The sequence below is a fragment of the Sapajus apella genome, unplaced genomic scaffold (genome assembly GCF_009761245.1).
Source record: "Sapajus apella isolate SASKATOON/1434 unplaced genomic scaffold, GSC_monkey_1.0 scaffold95, whole genome shotgun sequence".
Lineage (NCBI taxonomy): Eukaryota > Metazoa > Chordata > Mammalia > Primates > Cebidae > Sapajus > Sapajus apella.
Genome location: NW_022437035.1, coordinates 6,280,453 through 6,306,517, shown reverse-complemented (window position 1 = coordinate 6,306,517; position 26,065 = coordinate 6,280,453). Strand labels below are relative to the sequence as shown.

Here is a 26,065-nt window from a genome sequence, read left to right as displayed (position 1 = left end):
AGTTTTCACTACATGCTACTTCCTAGAAAAGGAATTAAAAACCTGGAGTCCAAGAATTTATGTTTTAGTCTTGATTCCATTTACTTGCTGACTGAAAAATAAGACAATATCCAGCTCACAGGATTAAAGTTAATAGAAATGAAACTGCTCTGTATATTGGAGTACTCTGTAATTATTACTACTAAGTAAACAATAAAAGAAAGGACACGAGATCTAGGAAAGAAAAATAATTTCTTGCAAAAACAGAAAAGGTTAAGTATGAATTTATTAGAGTTTACTTAATTGCCAGGACAGAGGGTTTTTTTTTTAACTCTTATTTCCTTGTACTTACCATGACAGGAGGCCCAGATTAGGAGGAGAAATCACCGTCCCTTCTTCAGTGTCCAACAAGGCTCTCTTCTTTCCCTTATGGTGAGGTCTTTAGAAAAAAAAAAAAAAAAAAAAAAAAAAAAAAAGGAGGGGGGAGGCAAAATTGGCAATAGTTTTTCCCCTAATCGGCCATACCCTGATAAAGGTATTGTATATGCACAGGCCTAAGAAGCTGATCAGAGTCAGCAAGAAAAAGTTGAATAACACCCAGCCAATTCCCACTAGTCAAATCCTAATTTGACGATTTCTTCGTAAAAATCCTGTTAGTCTTAACCTGTTTCTGCCAAAACAGTATCAAAGGCTAACATTCCTAATGTTCACAGTAAAACAAAAAATATAAAACTTGGATGAATAAAGCAACAATTTAAGAAATCAACCTGCAGGCCAAGCAAGATAGCTTATGCCTATAATCCCGGCACTTTGGGAGGCTGAGGCAGATGGCCTGAGCTCAGGAGTTCGAGAACAACCTGAGTAACAGAGCGAAACCCTGTCTCTACCAAAAAGGAAAAAAAAAAAAAAGAAGGGGGGTGGGAAGGGAATAGCCGGGCATGGCAACACATGCCTATAATCCCAGCTACTCAGGAGGCTGAGGTGGGAGGATCGATTGAGCCTGGAAGGTTGGGGCTGCAGTGTTCTATGATTACACCACCGCACTCCAGCCTGGGCAATAGAGCAAGACCCTGTTTCCAAAAAATAGTCAACCTGCAAATGCGAAAGCATTATTCTTGTAGTATTTTAGAATGTTTTTGTGGTTATCTCTAAATTCAAAATGGATTCCCCATCTGAGGACACCAAACTGACTTATGAACAAAAATGAAAAACGTGTCTTATTACCCAAATATTAAATGTTCTTCTAAAAACTTATAATCTGTACTAATACCTTTACTTGGCTTTATAAGAACAAAAAAGGAAAGAAGAAAATCCAACTAGAAACCCAAAGATGGGCTTATACAAAGAGTAAGTCGCTCTTTGAATAGTCTCATGCAAAACCAACATTTCTGTGTGCCAAACTTCTCTAAGAGAGGATATTTTAGGGAGTTTGGGTTTCAATGTGCAACATAAAACTCTTTTAAGGGCAACGTAAGCAAGGGAACAGAACATCAGAGCAGCAGCAAGGCCTAGATCATGTTGAGGCATTTTGAGCAGAGGAGTGGCAGGAGATGACTTAAAGAATCATTCATTCTGGGTTAGTCGTGGTGGCTCATGCCTGTAATCTCTGCACTTTGGGAGGCCAAGGCAGGTGGATCACGAGGTCAGAAGTTCAAGACCAGCCTGGCCAACATAGTGAAACTCCGTCTCTACTAAAAATACAAAAAATTAGCCAGGCGTAGTGGTGTGTGCCTGCAACCCCAGCTACTTGGGAGACTGAGGCAGAAGAATGGCGTGAACCCACAGGTTGCAGTGAGCCTAGATCACGCCACTGCACTCCAGCCCAGGTGACAGTGTAAGACTATCTCAAAAAAAAAAAAAAAAAAAAAAAAAAAAAAAATCATTCTGGCTGTCGAGTAGGGAAGAGTCAAGGCGGTAAGGAGCAAAGGAAGACCACTTAGAAGGCACCAATAATGCCAGCAAGAGACGATATAGCACTGAAATGGTAGAGATGAAAGTGGTAGAACGTTACTGATTGTGGATATACTTTGAAAATACTGCCCATAGGATCTGAGCCAATGAATTAAATAGGAGAGAAAAGGAGAAGTCAAGCTTTTTGTTTCAGCAACTGGAAGCAAGAATTTTCTATTTATTGATGAGGGGCACTGTAAGAAAAATTGATTGTTCTTGTAACATGCACAGACAGCTACACGGAGGAGGAACAAGAAATTCAAGTTTCCATTTTAGACACATTACGTTTAAGAACCTATCAGATATCCAAACAAAGATGCCAAGTGAATTGCTAGTTAAACCAGACTGGAGATCTCGCGAAGATGGAGCCTAGAGATATAAACATAAATGTGGGAGACATCAGTGTGTGAATCGCATTAAAGCCAAATGCAGGAGTAAGTATAAACGGAGAGGCTAAGACGGGGGTTTTGGGTAGGCCATTTTATAGGGGCTGGAAGGATGCAGAAGAACCTTATGGTTCAGTAACAAACCAAGCTATAGTCATCATTCTTACCACTCTTCCAACCAAACCAAACTCTTGTGATTTGGCCTAGCTCAAGAACTGAAACTAGTGTAAAATTATCTCATTTATTCATTGTTTTAAATAAATATTTATTCAATATTTACTACACTCCAGGCACTACTGTAGACTTTGGGGAAACAATTATGAACAAAAATTCATGGAATTTGATTTTATTGTTGGTCTTCCTCATTAGAAACAAAGAAAAAGATAACTAATGTTAAGCAGTAGGCAACTGCTGCAAAGAAAATAGAGCAGGGTTTGGTGAGGGGGGTAACAGAAGTGCTATTTTTAGATAGGAAGGTAAAAATGTGCAAAAAGGAACTTGCTGGAATTAAGGAGGGGGCAAGGGCAAAGAAATTATTCGTGAGGGTATGAACTTATTAAAAGAACTGGATAGTGTTGTTAAAAAAAAAAAAACCCTTTTCAAAAAAGAAACATACTGAATTACTTTTTAAAAACTGTCCTATTATGCAAAAGGTTTATTTGTGTTTTAGGATAAAATTTCTAATGATAGCATCATAGACACATTCAAACTGCTATATCTTAAACAATTTAAATGGAAGTGAATTTGACATATTTTACAAAACTATTAAACAAAATATAACTCCAGTGAGGAAGATACTAAATGTCAAATATAGGTGGAATGTTAAGGTGGAACCCCCCATAACATTGCTGGCATGGATATAAAGTATACCACCTCTGAGGAAAAGTTTGCAGTTCCTAAAAAAGTTGTAGAGTCATCATATGTCCCATTAGTTCCACTCCTGGGTACATACCTAAGAGAATTGATTCTCCTGCCTCTGCCTCCTGAGTAGCTGGGACTACAGGCACGAGCCACCACGTCCAGATAACTGTTGTATTTTTAGTAGAGATGGGGTTTCACCATGTTGGCCAGGATGGTCTCAGCTTCCCAAATGGCTGAGATTACAGGCGTGAGCCACCGCGCCTGCGCCCCATCCCTGCCCCCTTTTTTTTTTTTTTGAGACACAGTCTCACTCTATCACTCAGGCTGGAGTGCAATGGTGGGATCTCAGCTCACTGTAACCTCCGCCTCCAGGGTTCGAGCAATTTTTGTGCCTCAGCCTCCCAAGTAGCAGGGATTACCGGCATGTGCTACCACACCCAGCTAATTTTTCTATTTTTCATGGAGATGGGGTTTTACCATGTTGGCCAGGCTGGTCTCAAATTTCTGGTCTCAAGTGATCTGCCTGCCTCAGCCTCCCAAAGTGCTGGGATAACAGTAGTGAGCCACCACACCTGGCCTACTCTAATTTTTTAATGAGTATAGAAATATCAAGACAAAGATTTGCCACTTAGCATTAAAAGTCTCAGTCAATTTAAACATAGTCTTCACCCAGAAAGGCCTTCCATTTCTATACCAAATAGAAATTATACCAAATGTTGTTCAGCACTTCAGTCAAAATTTACCAGTAACTGGGCAGGCATGGTAGCTCATGCTTGTAAATCCAGCACTTTGGAAGGCCAAGGCGGGTGGATCATCTGAGGTCAGGAGTTTGAGACTAGTCTGGCCAACATGGTGAAACTCTATTAAAAATATAAAAATTAGCCGGGTGCGGTTGCAGCCACCTATAATCCTAGCTATTCAGGTTGAGGCATGAGAATTGCTTGAACCTGGGAGGTGGCATTACAGCAAGCCAAGATCGCACACTGCACTCCAGCCTGGGCGACAGAGTGAGACTTGGTCTCCAAAAAAAAAAAAAAAAAAAAAAAATTTACCAATAATCTACTGTGTTCAACAGTATGACACTGTTAGTTCTGCATTAATACAACTTATATATCATTGCAGAAGACAGAAAAAGATGGTAATAATTACAAATTGTGCAAAATGTGATAAAGGAAGCAAATGGGATGCTGAGACGGAGAATGGGGTTTGGGGGTACAGAAGACCTACTTTAGATCAAGTGGTCAGAAAATACTACTCTGTGGGACAAGGCCAGTTTCTAATACAGGGGACTGCATGTGTTCTTCAGACAGAAAAGACCTTGAAAAATTTGAAGAACGAAAAGGAGAAAACCATTGCAGCTAAACTGTACTGAATCAGAAGGAAGAGTGGCACAACTTGAAGTTGGAGAAATGCACAAGGAAAAATCATGAGAATAGTAGTAAGTTTAAAATACAGTCTAAATACAACAGGGAGCCACTGACAGGTTTTTTAATAGCAGAGTGGCATGATTTGATTTTAAGATCACCCTGGTTGCTGTGGGGTGAACAGATTAAAAGAGAAAAAGGATAAAGAAGAGAACCAGGAAACAAGTACAGTAAGAGACTAGTGGCTTGACTTAGAATGGAAGCAGTAAAGATAAAAACCTAAGTATGTGAAAGATATCCTAGTGTATATAACTCACAGGTCTAGGTAGAGGCCTAGATGTTGTAGCAAAGGGAGACTAAATTTATAGCCTAGAGGAGATAAGAAATAATTAAATAGTTCAAATAAGAGGTGCTACTTTAAGTATCTGAGAGAAGTTAAAACTGCTATAGGAATTCCAAATCTGTAAGAAAAAGCCAAGATCACAGTTAATTGTGCAACCAATCAGAATCAAGTATTTGCTGAAGGTTCCTTTTAAAACTAGAAAGAGCATTAGACCAGTCTAGGTATTGTTTAAAACACACACACACACACCTCTCTCTCTCTCTCTCTCTCTCTCTCTCTCTCTCTCTCCAAACAGCAGATATGACCAATCCTTAGGAAATATTCAGGGTTCATTATAGAACCTGACTTGCAAAATATGGGCCCTACAGTGGTAGTTATACTAACAGCACAAAAGTAAGAAATCAAGTCAATACTGTTAGTCTGATAAGCAGTGTAATACTTCTTTAGTTGTAATAGTAACGCATGCTCCTAATAAATTTTTAAGATACAGGCGTAAAAAGTAAACAAGCAGCCTCATACACTGCTGAGAATATAAAATAGTACAGCATCTTTGGAAAAATAGCCTGGCAGTTGCTCAAACAATTAAACACAGAGTTACCATTTGACTCAACAATTTTACTCCTAGGTATATATCCAAGAAAACAAAAACATATGTCCATGTACAATCTTGTAAATACGTGTTTATAGATGTATTCAAAATAGCCCAAAGGTATGACGGGCCATCTTGAAGCATGTATCAGTACTTCATTCCTCTTTTTTTTTTTCTGAGACAGGGTCTCACTCTGTCACCCAGGCTGCTAGTGTGCAGTGGTATGAAGATCTCTGCAAATGTCCATCAATAGATGGATGAATAAATAGAATGTGGCATATCTCAACAATGGAAAATTATCTGGCCATAGAAAGGAAGTCAGTGGCCAGGCACAGTGGTTCATGCCTATAATCCCAACAGACTGAAAGGATGTAGTGGGCAGATTGCTTTTACCCAGGTGCTCGAGACCAGCCTGGGCAATACAGCAAAACCCCATCTCTACAAAAAATACAAAAATTGAGCAAGGCATGGTGGCTCACACCTACAATCCCAGCACTTTGGGAGTTCCAGGGGGTTGGATCACTCAAGGCCAGGAGTTCTGAACTAACTTGGGCAACATGGCAAACCCCATCTCTATAAAATAACAATAAAAGAAAAAAGTTAAAAAATACAAAAATTAGCTGGATGTGGTGGCATGTGCCTGTAGTCCCAGCTACTCGGGAGGCTGAAGTAGGAGGATCACTTGAGCCCAGGATGCAGTGGTGAGGTTTCAGTAAGCCCAGGTCTTGGTGCCACTGCACACAAGGAGCCTGGCAACAAAGTGAGATCTTGGTGCCACTGCACACCAGCACCATCTCAAAGAAAAAAAAGAGAAAGGAATGAAGTACTGATACATGCTTCAATGTCAATGAACCTTGGAAACATTATGCTAAATTATGAAGCTAGTCACAAAAGACCACATATTGTATGATATCATTTATATGAAATGTCCAGAACAGGAAAATCCTAGTGAGACATAAAGTGGATTAGTAGGTGCCAGGAGCTGTGGGAGACAGAGGGTAAGAGAGGTTGGCAGCTATGGAATATGAAGTTTTGTTCTGTTTTGGAGACAGGGTCTTGCTCTGTTGCCCAGGCTAGAGTGCAGTGCTGTGATCACAGGATCATGGTTCATGGCTGCCTCGACCTTCAGGGCTCCAGCGATGTTCCTACCTCAGCCTCCAGAGTGGCCAGGACCACAAACATCTGGCTATTTTTATTTTTGTAGGGGAGATGGGGAAGTCTCGCCCATGTTGTCCAGGCGGGTCTTTAACTCCCAGCCTCAATCGATCCTCTCGCCTCGGCCTCACAAAATGCTGGGATTACTGTCATTAGCCACTATACCTGGCCTGAAGTTTCTGAGGTGCTAAAAATGTCCTAAAACAGACTGTGGTGATGGCTGCACAACTTCGTGAATATACTGAGCCACTGAACTGTACTCTTTAAATGGGTGAAGTGTACAGAATGTGAATTTTGTATGTTACTAATATATCTGAGTTAAACATCTTTTTTAAAAAATCGGTAAGCAGAAGTTCCCTTCTCACTCCTTACTGCCCTCTAGTTCATCTACATGTAAGTAATAGCAACTGAATAACTATTTTATAAGTCTATCCAGACATTTCTCTATGCACATACAGTCACGCTTCGCTTAACGATGGAGACACGTTCCAAGAAAGGCGTCATCAATAGATTTAGTTGTTGTGCAAACATCATAGAGGTACTTATACAAACCTAGATGGGACAGTCTACTACAGACCTAGACTATATGGTATAGCCTGTTGTTCCTAGGCTACAAACCTGCACAGTATGTTACTGTACTGAATACTGTAGGCAACTGTAAAACAGTGCTCCCTATTTGTGTATCTAAACATACATAAACATAGAAAAGATACAGTAAAAATTATATAAAAGATCAAAATGGTACACTTGTATAGGACGCTTACCATGAATGGTGCTTACAGGACCAGAAGTTGCTCTGGGTGTGTCAATGAGTGAGTGGTAAGTGAATGTAAAGGCCTAGGACATTACTGTATACTGCTATAGACTTTATAAACACTGTACAACTAGGCTACACTAAATTTATCTTTAAAAAGTAATTGTACTAACACATTATGACAACTACAACTTCTCTAGGTGATAGTTATTTTTCAGCTCCATTTTAATCTCATAGAACTATCATCGTATCTTGGGTCTGCTGCTAACCAAAACATCATTAAGCAGTACATGACTGTACAAAGACACACATATCTGCCCCCTAAAATGGGTGGGGTGGGGGAGCCATACTGTAGTTTCTTCAGTATACATTCAATTAATATAACAAATCCCTCCTATGTTAGTGTATATATATACATATATATATATAGCAGTTCGGTGTTCCATTATGCTCCAAAATATCATAACTTAACCATCTGTTAATTAGTGAGACATTTAGGTTGTCTCCATTTTTCCATTACCACCAAAAAAGTCACAATAACCATACTTATCCATATCTCTGCACAAGTCACTATTTCTGTAGCCCTGATTATTTTTAAAAATGAATTTACTAGGTAAAAGCATATAAATTTGGGGGGAGGGGTGCAGAGGGATTATTATTGCCAAAGACTGTACATACATATTCTTCTGGTTTAAAAAAAAACATAGTTATGAACTTGCTATAACTTTTCAATGTTGTGTAATTTTAAAAATAAAAATATGCCTGAATATTATGTGTATTAATTCTGAAGTATGTTTATACACATACGAAAAGATTATATAATGGTTGCTAACAATTTACCTCTCTAGGGAAGAGAGTGGGAGTAGAGACTTTCAGTTTTTAAATTTTTAAAACATTTGCAATTCAGATAACAAATCTTTCTACAAAAAAGCTTTTAAAAAGAAAACTCAAAATAAGTTTTAATGAAAGGTGTTTTTTTTTTTTTTTTTTTGAGACGGAGTTTCACTCTTGTTACCCAGGCTGGAGTGCAATGGCGCGATCTCGGCTCACCGCAACCTCCGCCTCCTGGGTGCAGGCAATTCTCCTGCCTCAGCCTCCTGAATAGCTGGGATTACAGGCACGCACCACCATGCCCAGCTAATTTTTGTATTTTTAGTAGAGACGGGGTTTCACCATGTTGACCAGGATGGTCTCGATCTCTTGACCTCGTGATCCACCCGCCTCGGCCTCCCAAAGTGCTGGGATTACAAGTGTGAGCCACCGCGCCCGGCCATGAAAGGTTTTCATGTAAACTCAGACAGAGTGTTAAGACAATAACCTCAAGAAAAAACAATCAGGAATGTAAAGCTCTCAGGGCTGCCATATGCTAACTATGACTTTGAGAGTAAATCATACTACCTCTCTGAACCTCAGTTTCTTCATCAGGGAAACAAGGAAAGAACAATTGTTGCATCAAAGAGTTGTGAGAATTAAGATATAATGCATATAACATGCTTAGAATAGTTACTGGCATGTAATAAGCACTTTGAGATTATTAATTAATATGTACATGTAGTCATACATATAACAAAACATGGTTATACAGATAAAGACTGTACTTCATTAAATAAGATGTTTCATTACAGAGCATTTGGATAGGACAGTGCCCAACACTATCCCCTTTCTGTTCGCACAAATGCACGTGGACATTTTTTCTGAACCATTTAAAAGGTTTGCATACAAATATCTCTTTAACTCTTACTACTTCAGTATGTATTTCCTAAGAAAGGTATCTCTTATGTCACCACAGTTCTAGTTTCAATTTCAGAAAATATAACATGATATAATTCTCTAATCTACCATATCTATTCCAATTTTGTCAATGAATCCAACCACATCCTTTATCGTTCACAGCAATCTTCCCCGCTTGGGTAAAAGATTTAGTCCAGGATCACATATTGAAGCTGTTTTTATATCTCTTTAATTTCCTTTAATCTGGGGCATATACTAAACAGTATGTTTCCTGGCATCAAAATTAATTATATTCACATCTTCCCCTTCAAACCTAGATCATGCTTCTTCAGGTAAGAATGTGGCCAGGTGCAGTGGCTCACGCCTATAATCCCAGTAGTATGGGAGGCTGAAGTAGGAGGATCATTTGAGCCCAGGAGTTCAAGACCAGCCTAAGTAACATAATCAGACCCCAGTCTCTATAAAATTAAAAACAAATTAGCCTGGGAAGGTGGAACATGTCTGTAGTCCCACCTACTCGGGGGGCTGAGGTGGGAGGATCACTTGCGCCCAGGAGATTGAGGCTGCAGTGAGCCATGATAGCACCGCTGTACTCCAACATGGGCAAGAGAGTGAGGCCCTGTCTTTAAAAAATAAATAAAAAATAAAAAACACTTTTATACATTTACATTATGGCAATATAAATATTAAATGCTAGAGAGCCAAGTAATACATTAGCATTACATTTCCAGCTAGGTATGGTGGCACACATCTATAATCCCAGCACTTTGGGAGGCCAAGGTGGGTGGATCACTTGAGGTCAGGATTTAGAGACCAGCCTGGCCAACGTGGTAAAACTCTGTCTCTACTAAAAATACAAAAATTAGCCAGGAGTGGCAGCACATGCCTGTAGTCCCAGCTACTCAGGAGGCTGAGGCAGAAGAATCGCTTGAGCCCAGCGGGTGGAGGATGCAGTGAGCTGGAGATTAAGCCACTGCACTCCAGCCTGGGTGACAGAACGAGACTATGTCTCAAAATTTAATTAATTAATTAACTTAAAAGGATTACATTTCCTTCTCTACAGAGCTAATCTACAACACCCCACCACCCTCCAAGCTAAATGAAGGTTAAGATTCCTATTCCAAGCCTCAAGGTCAAATAATCTCTCTTTTCTTAATATATGAAATTTTGACAGCCGGAACCTGCATGCTTCTCTCAGCTCCAACATCAGTACCACCCCATAACATGACTTCTCATAAATCTTTACAGAAGCAAAGCGACATTTAAGCCTCCTGCTGAACATGGTATCTCATCTTTCAGGCACCTGTTAAAGAGAAATTACTCAATTCCTTACTCAAAAACTAAAACTTATACTTGCAAAAAAGAATACCTCAAGTAACATACTGAGCAACTTGGACTACAAGGGCACAGATTATGTACCAGAAGATCCTTCACTATACAGAAAAGTGGGGGAAAAACAGCAACCTGTTTTTCAAAACAATCAACAAGATTATGCTGACAAATCTCTACTCAAATCAATCTATTCTCTTCCCCTATTCTTACCAAAACAAAAACTCTAGTCAAGAAGAATTTATACTGAGAAGGCACTGGTATCCCAGGACTCTAGAAGTGTTTCTGTGAACTGACAATTCAAATATGAATATAGTTCTCGCCTTCAAGGGCATGACCCATCCTGTGGGGGTGACAGACAAATATAACTAATAAGACAGTATGTTAAGAGATACAGAAATTTAATTCCATGGTAATGCAAAAAGCAGAGAAAGAGATTCTGAGCTGGGTACTCAAGGAAGACTTGTGGAAGACTCAAGCATTTAATAACTTAACCAGCCGAATTTTGAGCTACTGAGACAAGAGAGGAACACGAATGGCATGGCAGCAAAGTAAGACAAAAAAAGCACCTTGGAGAGTATTTAAGAGACGGTTTAAGTAGGTCAGTGTGGCTACAAGAGATGAACTTGGTGCACAGAGAAAACAGGTGACAAGCTGTCTGAAGCTCACCTGTGAAGAACCTAAAATGTTATGCTAAGGAGTTTGATCCTTGTTCTAGGGGCAATGGCAAGCCAACAGTTCCTGAACAAGGAAATGACCCGGATTTAGGAACTTAAAACCAAAGCAATAACTTGTCTTCTAGTAAAACTGTACTATAGCTCTTTAAATTAAACAGGTGGCAGAAACAAGAGGTAGTAATAAAGATTTACGTAGTAAGAGGCACACAAAGGTCTGAAAAGGACATTTTATGAAAAAGGAAAAGGGTTAACAGCCACACTGAGAAAAGAACTCACCAATTTTTCAGAACTTGTTTTTCTCATTAAAATTCACTTGTACTATAGTAATCCCCTGCCTTATCCTCAGAGAATATGTTCCAAGACCCCTGTGGATCCCTGAAACTACAGGTAGTACTGAAAATCGTATTTTTTTTAAATTTCAAAACTAGCCAGGTGTGATGGCACACACCTATAGTCCCAGTGACTGGGAGGACTGCTTTAGGCCAGGAGTTCAAGGCTGCAGTGAGCCATAATCATATAACTGTACTCCAGCCTGGGAAACAGAGTAAGACCGTCTCAAAAAAAAAATAATAATAACAAAAACAACTGAAAACTGATAACAATTATTTATTTTAGATAAATGATTAGTGCTGCAACTCATAAAATCTCAACTTAAATACATGTTTTCCAGTACACTATCACAGCAAAATTATATACAGAAAAAGTGACCTGGTATCAGTCCTAGTGAAACGAAACATCACATGTAAGGACATTAAAGTGAACATAGAAAAACTAATCTAAATAATCATGAACATAAACAAATAGATTCCCAAAAATGAATCTAAGTTTTTCCCTGCCTCGAAACAGCAGAGAGAGCATTAGGGGGTGGCAGGGAAGAAACGAGCTTACCAAATGAAGTTTGTCCCAAGAACTTTTCCTACTAGGAGATTTCACAAGGAAATCTGCAAAAGAAAAAAGTTATTTTATAATGACAAATATCCTAGGACTTAAGCCACTTAGATCTCCCCACAAGACCTTTCTCTACAAGTCATGATGCTATGACAGTAAGATTTTTAAATTGGTGCAACATGGACTATTTAGTCAACCATAGATTTTAGAATATGTAACTGCACAGAATGGACCCAGACAAGCTTTAGTGTGCCTTCAGAAATTGCAGAACTGTACAGAATAGAGCTCCCCAGAAACGCACAGATATGCTTACATTTTTCTCAGTCAAGCAAGCATCATCTCTGACAGCTTCTCAGGTAAATATTTGCCGCTACAGGAACAGGTACTTTACAAAACTAAAAAGATCACAGACACTCTAGGCTTAGACTTAGTTTAAGGTGTTTTGTACACATAATTGGCTTCTATCAAGGGATCTGTCCTTTTGTTTAAGAAAAAGGGTAAGGCGAATTTGGTATAAAAACAAAGAATTCGGCTACATAGTAGCCCATACCTGTAATTCCAGCACTTTGGGAGGCCAAGGAGGGCGGATCACTTGAGGTTGAGAGTTAGAGACCAGCCTGGCCAAAATGGCAAAACCCTGTCTTTACTAAAAATACAAAAATTAGCAGGGCGTGGTGTCACATGACTGTGATCCCAGCTATTCAGAAGGGTGAGGCAGGAGAATCACTTGAACCTGAGATGTGGGGGTTTCAATGAGTCGAAACCACATCACTGCACTCCAGCCTGAGCCAACAGAGTGAGACTCCGCCTCAACAGAACAGCAAAAACAAGTAATTTTTGTCACCGCAAGGCAACAACCTGAACTTTATGGAGATAAAACATCTAATCGACCTGATTCCTTTGTGACAATTTCTCTGAAGCTATGCAAACACAACTAATCCATTTGAGCTAATGGTTTAAATGACATGAAGTCACATCAATGAACAAGATTGCTCAGAATATCAAAACTCTGAAATTAAGGAGTCAAGGCCAGGAATGGTGGCTCATGCCTGTAATCCCAGCACTTTGGGAGGCCCAGGCGGCTGGATTACCTGAGTTCAAGAGTTCAAGACCAGTGTGGCCAACATGGCAAAACCCTAGCTCTACTAAAAATACAAAAATTAGCCAGACATGGTGGGATACACCTGTAGTCCCAGCTACTCAGGAGGTTGAGGCAGGAGAATCACTTGAATCTAGGAGGCGGAGGATGCAGTGAGGTGAGATTACGCTACTGTACTCCAGCCTGGGCGACAGAGTGAGACTCTGTCTCATAAAAAAAAGAGTCAGTAAAATATGGTAATTATTAAGAACCATAAAAGGAAAGCCAAATGTGTAACAGTAAAGTGTCTTAACCATTTTACATAAAATATTTTTGTCTCCCCAATAACTTTTTTTTTTTTATAACTCAGGCCATATTAATCAGACACTATATGAGAATGAAAAAAGCTACTCATAATTTGCAACTTCAGAGGTGAACTGTATTTAGTATGAAGACCAGTCTTGCCGTTAAGTTGCTTAAGTATTAAATACAACATAATAGAGCAGGAAAGTTGAGGGGTTTGTAAATCTGTAGGACCTTGTCCTGCAAGAGTATAATTCCACCTGAGTATCTGCATGAAATACATACTATTACAAATTATTTTCCTTTTATTTTTCCTTTATATTAGAGCAAGGACATTATATTGCCTTTTAAAAATTATGTCTGGCCAGGTGCGATGGCTCACACCTGTAATCCCAACACTATGGGAGGCTGAGGCAGGAGGAGTGCTGGAGCCAGGAGTTCAGAACAAGTCTGGGCAATGTGAGACGACCTCATCTCTACAAAAATTTAAAAAGCTAGGCATGGTAGTGCACACCTGTAGTCCTCTATTCGGGAGGCTGAGGTGGGAGGATGGCTTGGGCCCAGGAGGTCAAGGCTGCAGTGAGCCATAATGGTGCCACTGCACTCCAGTCTGGGCAACAAAGACAAGACCCTGGATTGTCTCAACAACAGCAACAAACTAATGAAGAAAAGGAGGCAGAGCAAGTTGTCAAAAACTGAAAAAATTTAAGGCCTATGGTAACTAGTAAAAGAATATTATCATTAAGAAATGAGGGGCAGATTCCAATGAAGCTATTCAGCTGTGATATGCTGGCTTTAACAGTGACCTCCCAAGCAGATGTATGTCCAACAGATAAATCGGAGGAGAAATGGTTCAAGAGACAGGTCAAGTTGAAGGGTAAGAATGAACTGATGGTGCTAGATTTAATTCAGGAAAATCACTAATCTGCTATAAAAGTCATCTGACATGTTAAAAAGTTATGTGATAATTTATTCTGTCAAAAATATGACACATAATCAGTAATACAGAAGTGTTTGTGTCAGGTTTCCACAGGTCCTGATTAAGTTCCAAGAGATGGACCAAACAAGGGAGATTCAACAAAAAGGTTCAGGAAGACGGGCTTAATGCTGGCAAAGACTATTCTTCCCAATAACCGCAATCAAACAACTGCTTGGTTAGAAACAGTGTCACTGTGAAACACTACCAGCAAAATTAAAAACTGCCTCTGCCTATTAGGACTATTTTTCAGATAAGGACAATGTAGGCAGGGTGTGGTCACTCATTCCTGTAATCCCAGCACTCTGGGAGGCCAAGGTTGGAGGATCGCTTGAAGCCAGAAGTTTGAGACCAGCCTACACAACATAGCAAGATCCCCATCTCTACAAAAAAAAAAATTAAAATAATTGTTTAATTAGCCATGGTGACACACACCTGTAGTCCCAGGCACTCAGGGGGCTGAGGCAGGAGGGTTGCTTGAGCCCAGGAGGCCGAGGTTGCAGTGAGCTATGATTACAATGCGGTACTCCCAGCCTGGGTGACAGTGAGACCCTATCTCTAAAAAAAAAATAACCAAAAAAAAAAAAAAAAAATTTGTTTGAAAGAAAAAAAGGGCCACATAGAGGTGAGTCTGAAAGAGCCTCTCTGGTACCATAAGGTGCCTTCCCATGATACCAGTCATGTATATACCTCAAGGAATAACAGTGGTTTTCTTTGGGTAACCTTGAACATTCACGTTATTTGTAGAGGTAGTAGAATGTAATGTGGTTACATTAAATCTAAGCAATTACCTAAAAGGTAATTATAAGGGATGCTTAAACACATTAAGCACTAATGAACAGACAAAAAGGGAAGACAGGTAGGCAGGGTTCTTAGGTTCCATCTCCAAGAGGGGTATGAATAATAAACCTTTCTGGAAGTTACCTGAAATAAGAGGATAAAACTTTAACCATCACATATTGGAACACATATTGTCCCAAATGGATAGGATTTTGTCCACTCTAAGAGAAAACCCTAAAAGGAGTAAAAAATCAATATACTAAATTATTAAATACTACAGTATTGGATATCATCATGCAGCTTTCACTGGAGGGGGTACCTAACACAATATACTTTAAGTTCCTTTCTGTAAAATAATGAGGGAATGACTAAAAGGAAGGGCACAGAGGCCCCCAAAAGGCCAAAAGGAATGGACATATTTAGCACCTACACAGAAATGTTTGTGATCATCTATGTGCCACCTAGCACATCAGCTTCAACAAGGGCAAAGAGGCATACCAATCTGTACTGTTTATATAATTAAAGAACCCCAACTATAAAAACTAGTAAGTCTGAACCAAATTCATGAGGAAAAACTAAGAGGCTCTGGCCAGGCCTCCTAAAATGTTGAGGGGTTTTGGGAACTAAAGCAGCACTTTTTTGGCTGAGATACAGTTTAACTTCAAAAGAACAGAATCCTTTCTACCTAGTCCTGTCTCACTTTTCAAATAAAGGATAATTAAGATTCAAAACCTTAAGAAGGCAACACTGAATAATTTTGAAAGAATATTTTCACTTTCACTGATGTTAAAATAATTTTTTGCACATGCATTTAATATTAAGAAACAGATTCAGAGAAAATTTTGAGTGTAGAGGCAATATTTTAAAATTCGGAAGTGTGAAATTTTAAGAAATGGATTTATGACTGCCACTATTTTTGGGTGATATTTTTTCAGCTTGTTAGTGTTTCCTTGCTTATGTCTATTAACTTTTCACATATCAGAAACTAGAATTCTGTAGCATGTTGGGTAAGACTATTCTATGGTAGGAAAATAATTTAACCAAAATCCAAGCATATATCCACTGTGTGACACTACTATGGCTTAGCCTTACTCCCTGCTCAAATTTTCTAAAACCTTTGTCGCTGAAGTCATCTATAAATGAAAAGAGACAAGGAGAGAGTTAAAAGCATGACTACATTCACCTACTATGGTAAGTGATGGATGTTCATTCAACATGTATTTCTGAGTGACGGGCACTACTCTTGGCACGAGAAATACAGCAGTGAACAAAACAAAGTTCCTACCCTCACACGACTGCCATTCCAGTGTGAGCTGTAATATCCTCACAGGGCTCAAAGCTCAGTGATTTTTTCCTTATTGATGACTATGCATTGAAAAAGACAAAACAAATGGTAAATATAAAATTGCACCACTGTCCTGGTTCAATGAGACCTCCAAGTAATAAGACTTTTTAAAAAAACAACAAAACCAGAAGTGTGTGTCTTTTCTATCTCTGCAAACATTAAGGTCTGGGAGTTTTCAGGGTTCCAGATGCAACTTCATGATCAGGATACTGCATTTCTCTGCCAACTGTGGGACACAGATAAGCAGCTAAAATACTATCACTTCCTAAGCAAAAAACAACCATCCTGTCCCAAGGTGGGGGGCGCGGGGGGGGAATCTAGTAAGTTGTCAGAAGCAGCTGAACTTCAAGTTATAATCATTTTTGTATCAAAAAATCCTTTACTCGAAGCAGGTAGATGGCTTCAGCCCAGGAGTTCGAGACCATCCTAGGCAACATGGTGAAACCAACATCTACACACACACAAACACACACACACACACACACACACACACACACACACACACACTTCACTGGGCATGGTGGTACATGCCTGTAGTCCCAGCTACTAGGAGGCTGAAGTGAGAGGATCACTTGAGTCCAGGAGGCAGAGGTTGCAGAGAGCCGTGATGGAGACCCTAAATGACACTCTACTTGACAGAGTAAGACTGTATTAATAAAAAAAATAAAAAATAAAAAGCCTTTACTGGTAATAAGTCACTTGAACCAGCAGCACTTAAGATAATTTTCACTATTAACAAATGAAAGCTGTTTCAATAATCATCAAAAGATCAATCATGTATAATTATGTAACTACATATGAAGTACAGAGTATGCTATTTATTTTTCACTTACATAAATTGACCTTTTTAACGTGGGGAAAGTTCTAAATACATTCTTCAAAAGAAGTTCTGCAATAGACAGAATCTGAAACAGTAGGTTAGTGATTAATGCTTAAAAATCTCTCATCTTCATTTAGTGGCTTTTCCAGAGGTGAACCCAAAAATGTGAGAAATCAAAAGCAAAGTAATTACACACTAACATCTTTAGACATTAGGCTGGTTGCATTTCACATGCACCTTATTGTTTTACCCATCTCAACAGGGAAGAGAAAGCAGCCCTGACCATGTTCTCAGAAAAGATTAACTGCAAGTAAACCAACTTTAACAAATTGCATTGGTACCCTTTTAAATAACTTATTTTACAAGCATTTTCCTTTTAAATTTAATTCTTATACAAGAGATATGGTGCAGGGGGTATCAGCCATATATAATATCTTTAGCACCAGAAAAGATTAAAACCAAACATCACATACAATCTGCTAAAAGGAGTAAAAATTAAATTTTTAAGAACGCATACAAAATTTTAAGTTCTGACTTCTTTATAATCCCTTCTACTTGCAGAACACATTCACTTTATACTTTTAACTCAGATATATATCATTAACATGATTATAAGAAACTTCTGTAAGTAAAGTTATCTTCTGAATCTATGTCCTCTATGAAACATTACAAGGTAGGCATTATTTTACTATAGAAATTAAGAGTTTAAAATCTAATTTTATAAGACAGCATTTAGGTTCGCCATCTGAAATAAAGAAATGTTCCTTGCTGGGCACAGTGGCTCATGTCAGCAATCCCAGCACTTTGAGGGGGGCCAGTGTGGGCGGACCACGAGTTCAGGAGTTTGAGACAAGCCTGACCAACATGATGAAACCCCATCTCTACTAAAAACACAAAAATTAGCCAGGCATGGTGGCGCATGTCTGTAATGCCAGCTACTCAGGAGGCTGAGGCAAGAGAATCGCTTGAACCCAGGAGGCAGAGGTGGAGCCAAGATTGTGCAACTGCACTCAAGCCTGGGCAACAGAGTGAGACTCCATCTCAAAACAAAGTAACAAACAGAAATGTTCCCTATTTTCAAAGAAATGAAAAACTCTTATAATCTCATGGAAAACAAAAAAAATACTTAAGTCTGAGTTGTTCAGCAATCATAGGAGATCCAGGCATTCAAGAATTAGAAATTAATTAATTGAATTGAAAGCCAAGCAGAATCATTTTATCTAAGTGCCAGATTGCTCTGGGAAGAACAAAAAGACTAGCTCCAGCCTCAGAAAAAGATATCTTAACTTTTGTCCCTTCGACTATTTCCAAGGTCTACCTTTGGGAAATTAATAGAAAGCAAATTCTTGCACACTCATTCATTTCCTGCTTTTTGTTCTCAGTTAACCTCTGGTGAAGATGAAAGAAGCAATTAGGAATCCTCCTTTTCTCACTCTTTTCTCCCCGACACCTTGCCCCAAATCAGTGTCCTCAACAGCAATGCCTAAATCAAACGGAAATAAGATATTCTAGAAATTCATACTTCCTTATAGAAACTTAAGTTTTCCTAATTATAATCTTGTAATGACTTCTGCCCCTCCTAGACATACATATCTTTAATAACACTAGAGCGACAACTCTTCCTCCTCCCTTATAGCAAAGAATAAAATATTAATTTCATTTTCTTGGCCCAAAAGACCCAAAATAGTCAATCTCCATGAAGAGTAGTTTTAAAAACAGGTTCTTAAAAAGTTTTTTTTTTAAATAAAGTTTAAATTAAGAACTCCTATTCTTATGTACTCAACAGAAAAGAAAACTAATCAATGAGATAGGCAGCAAAGACCAGAAATGTGGTGGGGTATGTGTGTGTTTTGTGAGGTTTGTTTTTGAGGAGAGTCTCGCTTTATCGCCCAGGTTGGAGTGCAGTGGCATGATCTTGGCTCACTGCAACCTCTTTCTCCTGGATTCCAGCAATACTCCTGCCTCAGCCTCCTGAGTAGCTAGAATTACAGGTGCCCGCCACTACACCAAGCTAATTTTTATACTTTTAGTAGAGATGGGGTGTTGCATCACGTTAGTCAGGCTGGTCTCAAACTCCTGACCTCAGGTAATCCGCCCACCTCGGCCTCCCAAAGGGCTGGGATTACATACGGCATGAGCCACCATGTCCGGCGCGCGCGCGTGCGTGCGTGTGTGTGTGTTTTTAAGACAGGGTCTCACTCCGTTTCCCAGGCTAGAGTGCAGTGGCATGATCATGGCTCACTGCAGCCTCAACCTTACAGGCTCCAGTGATCCTCCCACTTCAGCCTCCTGAGTAGCTGGGACCACAGACACATGCCACCATGCCCAGCTCATTTTCTACTTTTTTGGTTTTTTATAGAGATAGGGTCTCATTGGTCTTAAAATCCTGGGCTCAAGCAGTCCTCCCACTTCAGCCTCCCAAAGTGCAGGAATTACATGAGTCACAGCATCTAGCCAGGTTTTTGTTTTTTAAGATAACACTAGGCAGATTTCAAGATTAAAAACATACCAATATCTTTTTGAAAGGTGCAAAATTTACAATGCTTATTCTAATATGCTCTGTTACTAGATCTTGCCATAAAAACACAATCTCTAAACTTCATCCTTTTTATATTAGCCCTTTCCCCTCACAGTTGCCTAAGAGTTTTCTAGAAAGACAACTTAATTTGAAGGTTGGTTTGCCATTAGAACACAAGAGTATGTCCATGTATAAATAAGCATGCCTTTCCTATTTTGCGTAGATTTTTGAGATATTAAACATAAATTCTAGAAGACATTTGGAAGTAAACTACACTTAAAAAATAACTACCAGTGTCCCAAACCTAGCTAATCTCCAGACTGCTTATCAGTATAAGAATGTTTTATTACAGATGTTAATGTTATTGTCTCCCCATCTGTAAACAAAAAGATTTTTAAAAGTTCTGGCTCCTGTCACACAGTTTTATCCAGACTAACAGGCATCAAAAATGGACAAGGACCAGAAAGCTAAATGAAAATGCAGTCCCATCCTTTAAGCATACAACTTAACAATGAAAAGAAACAGATTTGAATTTTTTTTTTTTTTTTTTTGGAGACGGAGTTTCGCTCTTGTTACCCAGGCTGGAGTGCAATGGCGCGATCTCGGCTCACCGCAACCTCCACCTCCTGGGTTCAGGCAATTCTCCTGCCTCAGCCTCCTGAGTAGCTGGGATTACAGGCACACACCACCATGCCCAGCTAATTTTCTGTATTTTTAGTAGAGACGGGGTTTCACCATGCTGACCAGGATGGTCTCGATCTCTTGACCTCGTGATCCACCCGCCTCGGCCTCCCAAAGTGCTGGGATTACAGGCTTGAGCCACCGCGCCCGGCCTCAGATTTGAATTTTTAATTGCTGTCATCATAACTGAAAACTGTCCAACTCTAGCTAGCCAAGAGGTATATTCTCAGAGAAACAAAATTCAAATAGTAGGGGCTATGTGAAATGAAAATAATCCCCACTTCTACTGGCCTAGTTAAAATCTGTATTCTGGCAGTTAGGTAGGGGGCTACTCATATTTTTAAAAACAAGCCAATAAAAACCCCAACAACCTCCAATAACCACACACCACAATGTGGGCTCTGTTTAAATGATGAGCTGAAATAACTACTCTTTGAAAGAAGTTATCGGATTACTAAATGGCCAAAAGGCTAGAAACGGTTTTGACCTGAACACCTCCTCCAACTCAACATGTCCCCAAAAAGACCCAACTTTTTAAAATTACTAATATTTATGTCATGTAAACTAGAGGGATACATATGACTGCCATCCAAATACATACAGGAAGAAAATGAGCTTTTTCAGCTAAAACCAAAAAAGCAAAAATCATCAATATGCTTTACTTAAGGAAGGTAAAAGTACTAAGTTAAATCAGACCTAACAAGAAGTAAAAGGAATTTCTCCCCTTATGCTTTTAAGTAACTGCATTTAAATCAACAACTCAGAAAAATTCAGACAAACCAAACCTTGAATGTAAAAAATTCTTAGACAAAACATTTTACTTAACCCAGAAAACTGAAAGGCAAGGGTTTTTTTTGGTTTTTTAAAAAAGCATACTGGCTAAATTACTTATATTCATACTAAATAAATATTCTCATAAAAGTTTTTTCAAACATACAGCCTAATAGAAACCTATTCTACATACATTATGGAGTATATTAAGTATATTGTTTATACATCAAAAACTTAAGTACTATACAATTCAGCATTTTTAAAAAAATCAATCCACACAAACAATTGGAATTCAAGTTGCCAATAAGCCTGTGAATATAACTATTAAGAATAATGTTATATTTCCAAAGTCTATCTGAGTTACTTATTTTTCTCACATTTTCCAACATAAAAATCATTTGTCAAAGGAGCTAATGTCTGAAAGAGAAGAAAGAAATATGTTTACCCAAGGTCTCTGGCAAAATCAGACCTGTAGTTGGATAACAGATTCTGTACTACTAGTATGTCTAGTCAGAACACATATATATGTTAAAATGCTGAAAACATAAGGACCTTGGGAAGAGCTTACACTTTCTTTTCTAATGATTTACATCTTTAATGATTTCCTTACATCTAACCTAAACCTTGTATTCTAAAACACAGTTATTTTTTCAATAGACGTATTCTATTACCAGTGTTTCCATGCTGTGGTATATATTATCACTGGCGATATCTGAGACGAAATAGAACATAAACAAGTATCTTTTAAAAAACTGTATTTGGGCTAATGAGCATTTAAATTTTACCTTTTATTCAATCTGAGATGCCATCAAATTTAAGACACACATTAATTTACATACCACTAGGAAAAAAACTTTTCCAATTTAACTATAACATGCCATTGTTTTTAAGATGCACTCCTGTTTCGAATACAGATACTGCAAAAAAAATATGCAGGTAGTATATTAATGAGAGGTTTAAATGATACTGCCCTAATACTAACACAAATTCTTCATATACAGAAACTGGTACAGAAATCATTTCCTCGAGATTCTTCGTTCTCTCATTTTTCTTTATAAGACATTTTTCTAATCCATTAAAAGTCTGAAACCATTCATGAACAGGCCTGACCTGGCAACTGCAACAGGATCAGTCCTTCCCACAGAAATGATAAGCCTCTCTCTCAAGCCCTCAGCTACTAGCAGACAGCTCCCCATATATTCCTCAATCCTGACTGCTATTGCTATCACAGGACCACAGATTACCAGATCTCTGGGTTGTCAATCCAGCACCTCTACCTCTAACCTAAACAGAATCCATCATCTGCCTCCCTCACCTCTCTTCCTTCTCCCTACCACAGCTCCTTAATACTCCACTGGGAATCACAGTTGTTCTAGGTATTCCAGTCTAGAAACCATTTGACGCTATTTCCAATGTCAAAATCTGACACCAATTTCCACTGCTTTCTTTGAAATGCCTCTCATCTTTCCATTGCATGTCATCAGTATCACCACCACTTTTTCTAGCAAATTGGCTCTCAAAGATTTGTTCAAATTTAATTAGGCCATGATTACCTACTTCCTGTCTTCTTGTGGGGGTAGGAAAAGACAAAAGTCAAAGTCTGAATTTTTCCCCTACTATGATCAAAAACATGACTTCAAGTGAGAATACTCAGTCCAGAATAAAACATCACAAAATTAATACGTAAGTTAGAAGGAAGTAAAAGTTAATTCTCCCCTAAAACAATGGCAAGTTCTTAAATAAGAGTAGTGAAAAGTAAGTATTAGATTGGTGCAAAAAGTAATTGCACCAACCTAAAATATATTAAGATCTCAAAAGGAACCATCAAACACTGTTCTCACTCTTCTGGACGCTAAGACCCCTCTAGCTCTTGCATTAATAAGTTGTCCACATGGAGGCCGGATGCAGTGGCTCATGCCTGTAATCCCAGCACTTTAGGAGGTCAAGGCAGGAGGATCACCTGAGCTCACAAGTTCAAGACCAACCTGGGCAACATTGCAAACCCCTCCTACAAAGAAAAAAAAAAAACTTAGCCAGGTATAGTGGTACATACCTGAGTCCTAGCTACTTGGGTAGCTGAGGTGAGAGGATGGCTTGGGCCCAGGAGGCAGAGTTTGCAATGAGCCAAGATCGTGCCACTACAATCCAGCCTAGGCAATAGAAAAAAACAGATCATGCCACAACAACCCAGACCCTGCCTCAGGGAAAAAAAAAAAAAAAGCTGTCCACACGGAGGAGGTGGCATGTGGGGGAGGGGATAGAAGTGGGCAAGCAAAATGCCTAAACTAAAAGTCTATCATTTTCTGAACCTGTAAGAGCCTCATTTTGCTATATGAGACATATCAAAATAATCCTTTAAGTCATAAGATACAGATTCAAAGTAAAAGATCTGGAATACTCATTACACACTAATTCCTTCCTTTCCTGACAGGCTCACCTTACCAACACACCTCCTCTAAAAATTCTTCAGCTAAAATTTCTATGAACTTATATACTAAAAGAGTGGCAAAGGTAGACAAGAAAAATACACACATCATGTGGACCAAGGTGTCAAGGAAGGGTCAACATATTCAAAAACTAACATCATTCAAGGAAGAAAACACTGTTTTTAAGAGATGGTATCTCACTGTTGCCCACACTGGGGTAAAGTGGCACAATCGTAGCTCACTGCAACCTCAGACTCCTGAGGTTCAAGGGATCCTCCTACCATGGCCTCCCAAGTAGCTAGTATTACAGGCATCTACCACCATGCCTGGCTAATTTTTAAAAATTTTTTGTAGAGATGATGTCTCCCTATGTTGCCCAGGCTGATCCTGAACTCCTGGCCTCAAATGATCCTCCTGCCCCACCTCCTGAAGTGCTAGGATTAAAAGCATGAGCCATGGCACCCAGTCCTAAGAGGCAAAAAGGTGATTATTTTTATGTAAAGTTTTTGTGCTAAGAAATGTATTAAAAACCTCTTGCTGGGCATGATGACACCGGCTGTAGTCCCAGCTATTTGGGAGGCTGAAGCAGGAGGCTCACTTAAGTGCAGGAGATGAAATCCAGCTTGCGCAACATAGTGAGATCTCATCTTACCAGAAAAACAAACCAAAAACACCTCTGGCTGGGCACCGTGGCTCACACCTGTAATCCTAGCATGGTGAGGCCGGGGCAGGCAGATTGCCTGAGGTGGGGAGTCTAAGACCAGCCTGATCAACACGATGAAACCCCGCCTCTACTAAATGTACAAAAATTAGCTGGGCGTGTTGGCTGGCACCTGTGATCCCAGCTACTTGGGAGGTTGAGACAGGTGAATCACTTGAACCCAGAAGGAGGAGGCTGCAGTGAGCCAAGACCAGGCCATTGCACTCCAGCCTAGGCAACAAGAACGAAACTTCATCTCAAAACAACAACAAAAACAAAAAACCTCTGTTTAGTTATTGTTTGGCGAGTACAGGAATTTTGTTTGGGAGGATGAAAACATTCTGGAAATACTGCTGATTATACAACACTGTGTATATACCTTATGTCACGGAATGGTACATTTAAAAATGGTAACGATGACAATTTTATATGTATTTTCCCACAATTTTTTTTATTTTAAAAATCTCTACTTATCAAAAGACACCATTAAGAAAACGAAAAGGAAAGTCATGTAGGAGAAGTATTCTCAAATCAATCATCAGGGAGACACAAAATGAAAGCCACAATGAGATACCCTTTTACATCCACTGGAATAACTAAAATTAAAGAAATTGGTAAGAGCAAACGTTGGTGAGGATGCCGAGTAACTGGAATTCATACATGGCTCATAAAGTGTAAAATGGCATTACCACTTTGGAGGAAAGTTTGCCAACTGCCTATGAGGTTAGGCATACATTTATCCTATAACCCAACAACTCTATTCCTGGATATTAACACAAGAGAAATGAAGGCACATAATCACAAGGTTTGGAAACAAATGTTCACAGCAACTTTACTCATAATAACCCCAAACTGGAAACAACCCCAACTATCCAGTAAGTGGTAAGATAAACAAATCGTGGTATATTTCTATAATGGACTGCCATACTCAGCAATAAAATTCAACAAACTACTTACTGATACAACAATATGGGTAAGTCTCAAAAGCATTATGCTGACTCAAAGCAACAAGTTAGAAAAGAATACTGTATGATTCCATTTACATGAAGTTCAAGGACAAAACTAATTTTTAGTGATGGGAAAGAGAATAGTAGTTTGGGTTAGGGGAGAGGAAGACTAACCAGAAGTGGGGCATAAAGGAACTTTCTTGTGTGATGTGAAAGTTCTATACCATGACTGAGGCAGTGGCTGCACTGCTGTGAACATTTATTGAAACTTAACTGCACCCTTGCATCTGTGCATTTTACCATGTAAAATCTACTTTAACTTTTAAAATCCTAGAATAGTATCCCCAAGAGGCTCTAACACTGATCCAAAAGCAGTGGTGCAGTGTCTCTAGAAAAGATCATAAAATCAAAATCTTATGCACTAGTCTCCCAAGATCATCAGTGTTATCTTTTTCAAATCTTTTTCTTAAGGCAGGCATATGAACTCCTGGTCTCTCTAAAAACCAAAGGGTAGGCCGGGCGCAGTGGCTCAAGCCTGTAATCCCAGCACTTTGGGAGGCCGAGGCGGGTGGATCACGAGGTCAAGAGATCGAGACCATCCTGGTCAACATGGTGAAACCCCGTCTCTACTAAAAATACAAAAAATTAGCTGGGATTACAGGCACGTGCCACCATGCCCAGCTAATTTTTTGTATTTTTAGTAGAGACGGGGTT

At 39.1% G+C, this 26,065-nt stretch overlaps 1 protein-coding gene across 22 annotated transcripts in view; it reads right to left on the bottom strand.

The window, feature by feature from the left end:
- The window catches only part of MTMR3 (myotubularin related protein 3), a 130,399-nt gene that overhangs the window by 57,634 nt on the left and 46,700 nt on the right, over window positions 1-26,065 (bottom strand). For 4 of the 22 annotated variants that reach the window (XM_032256841.1, XM_032256827.1, XM_032256837.1 and 1 more), the window contains exons 2-3: window positions 12,007-12,059; window positions 332-418 (exon numbers count right to left, since the gene is read on the bottom strand). The exons of 8 other annotated variants lie outside the window; for them this stretch is intronic. In XM_032256841.1, the coding sequence (XP_032112732.1) occupies window positions 332-334 (3 nt within the window). In that variant the 5' untranslated portion in view covers window positions 335-418; window positions 12,007-12,059. Of the gene's footprint in view, window positions 1-331; window positions 419-10,293; window positions 11,519-12,006; window positions 12,569-13,190; window positions 13,214-16,428; window positions 16,933-26,065 lie in introns of those variants that run through there. 10 more of the 22 variants (XM_032256835.1, XM_032256840.1, XM_032256845.1 and 7 more) reach the window with 7 other exon arrangements.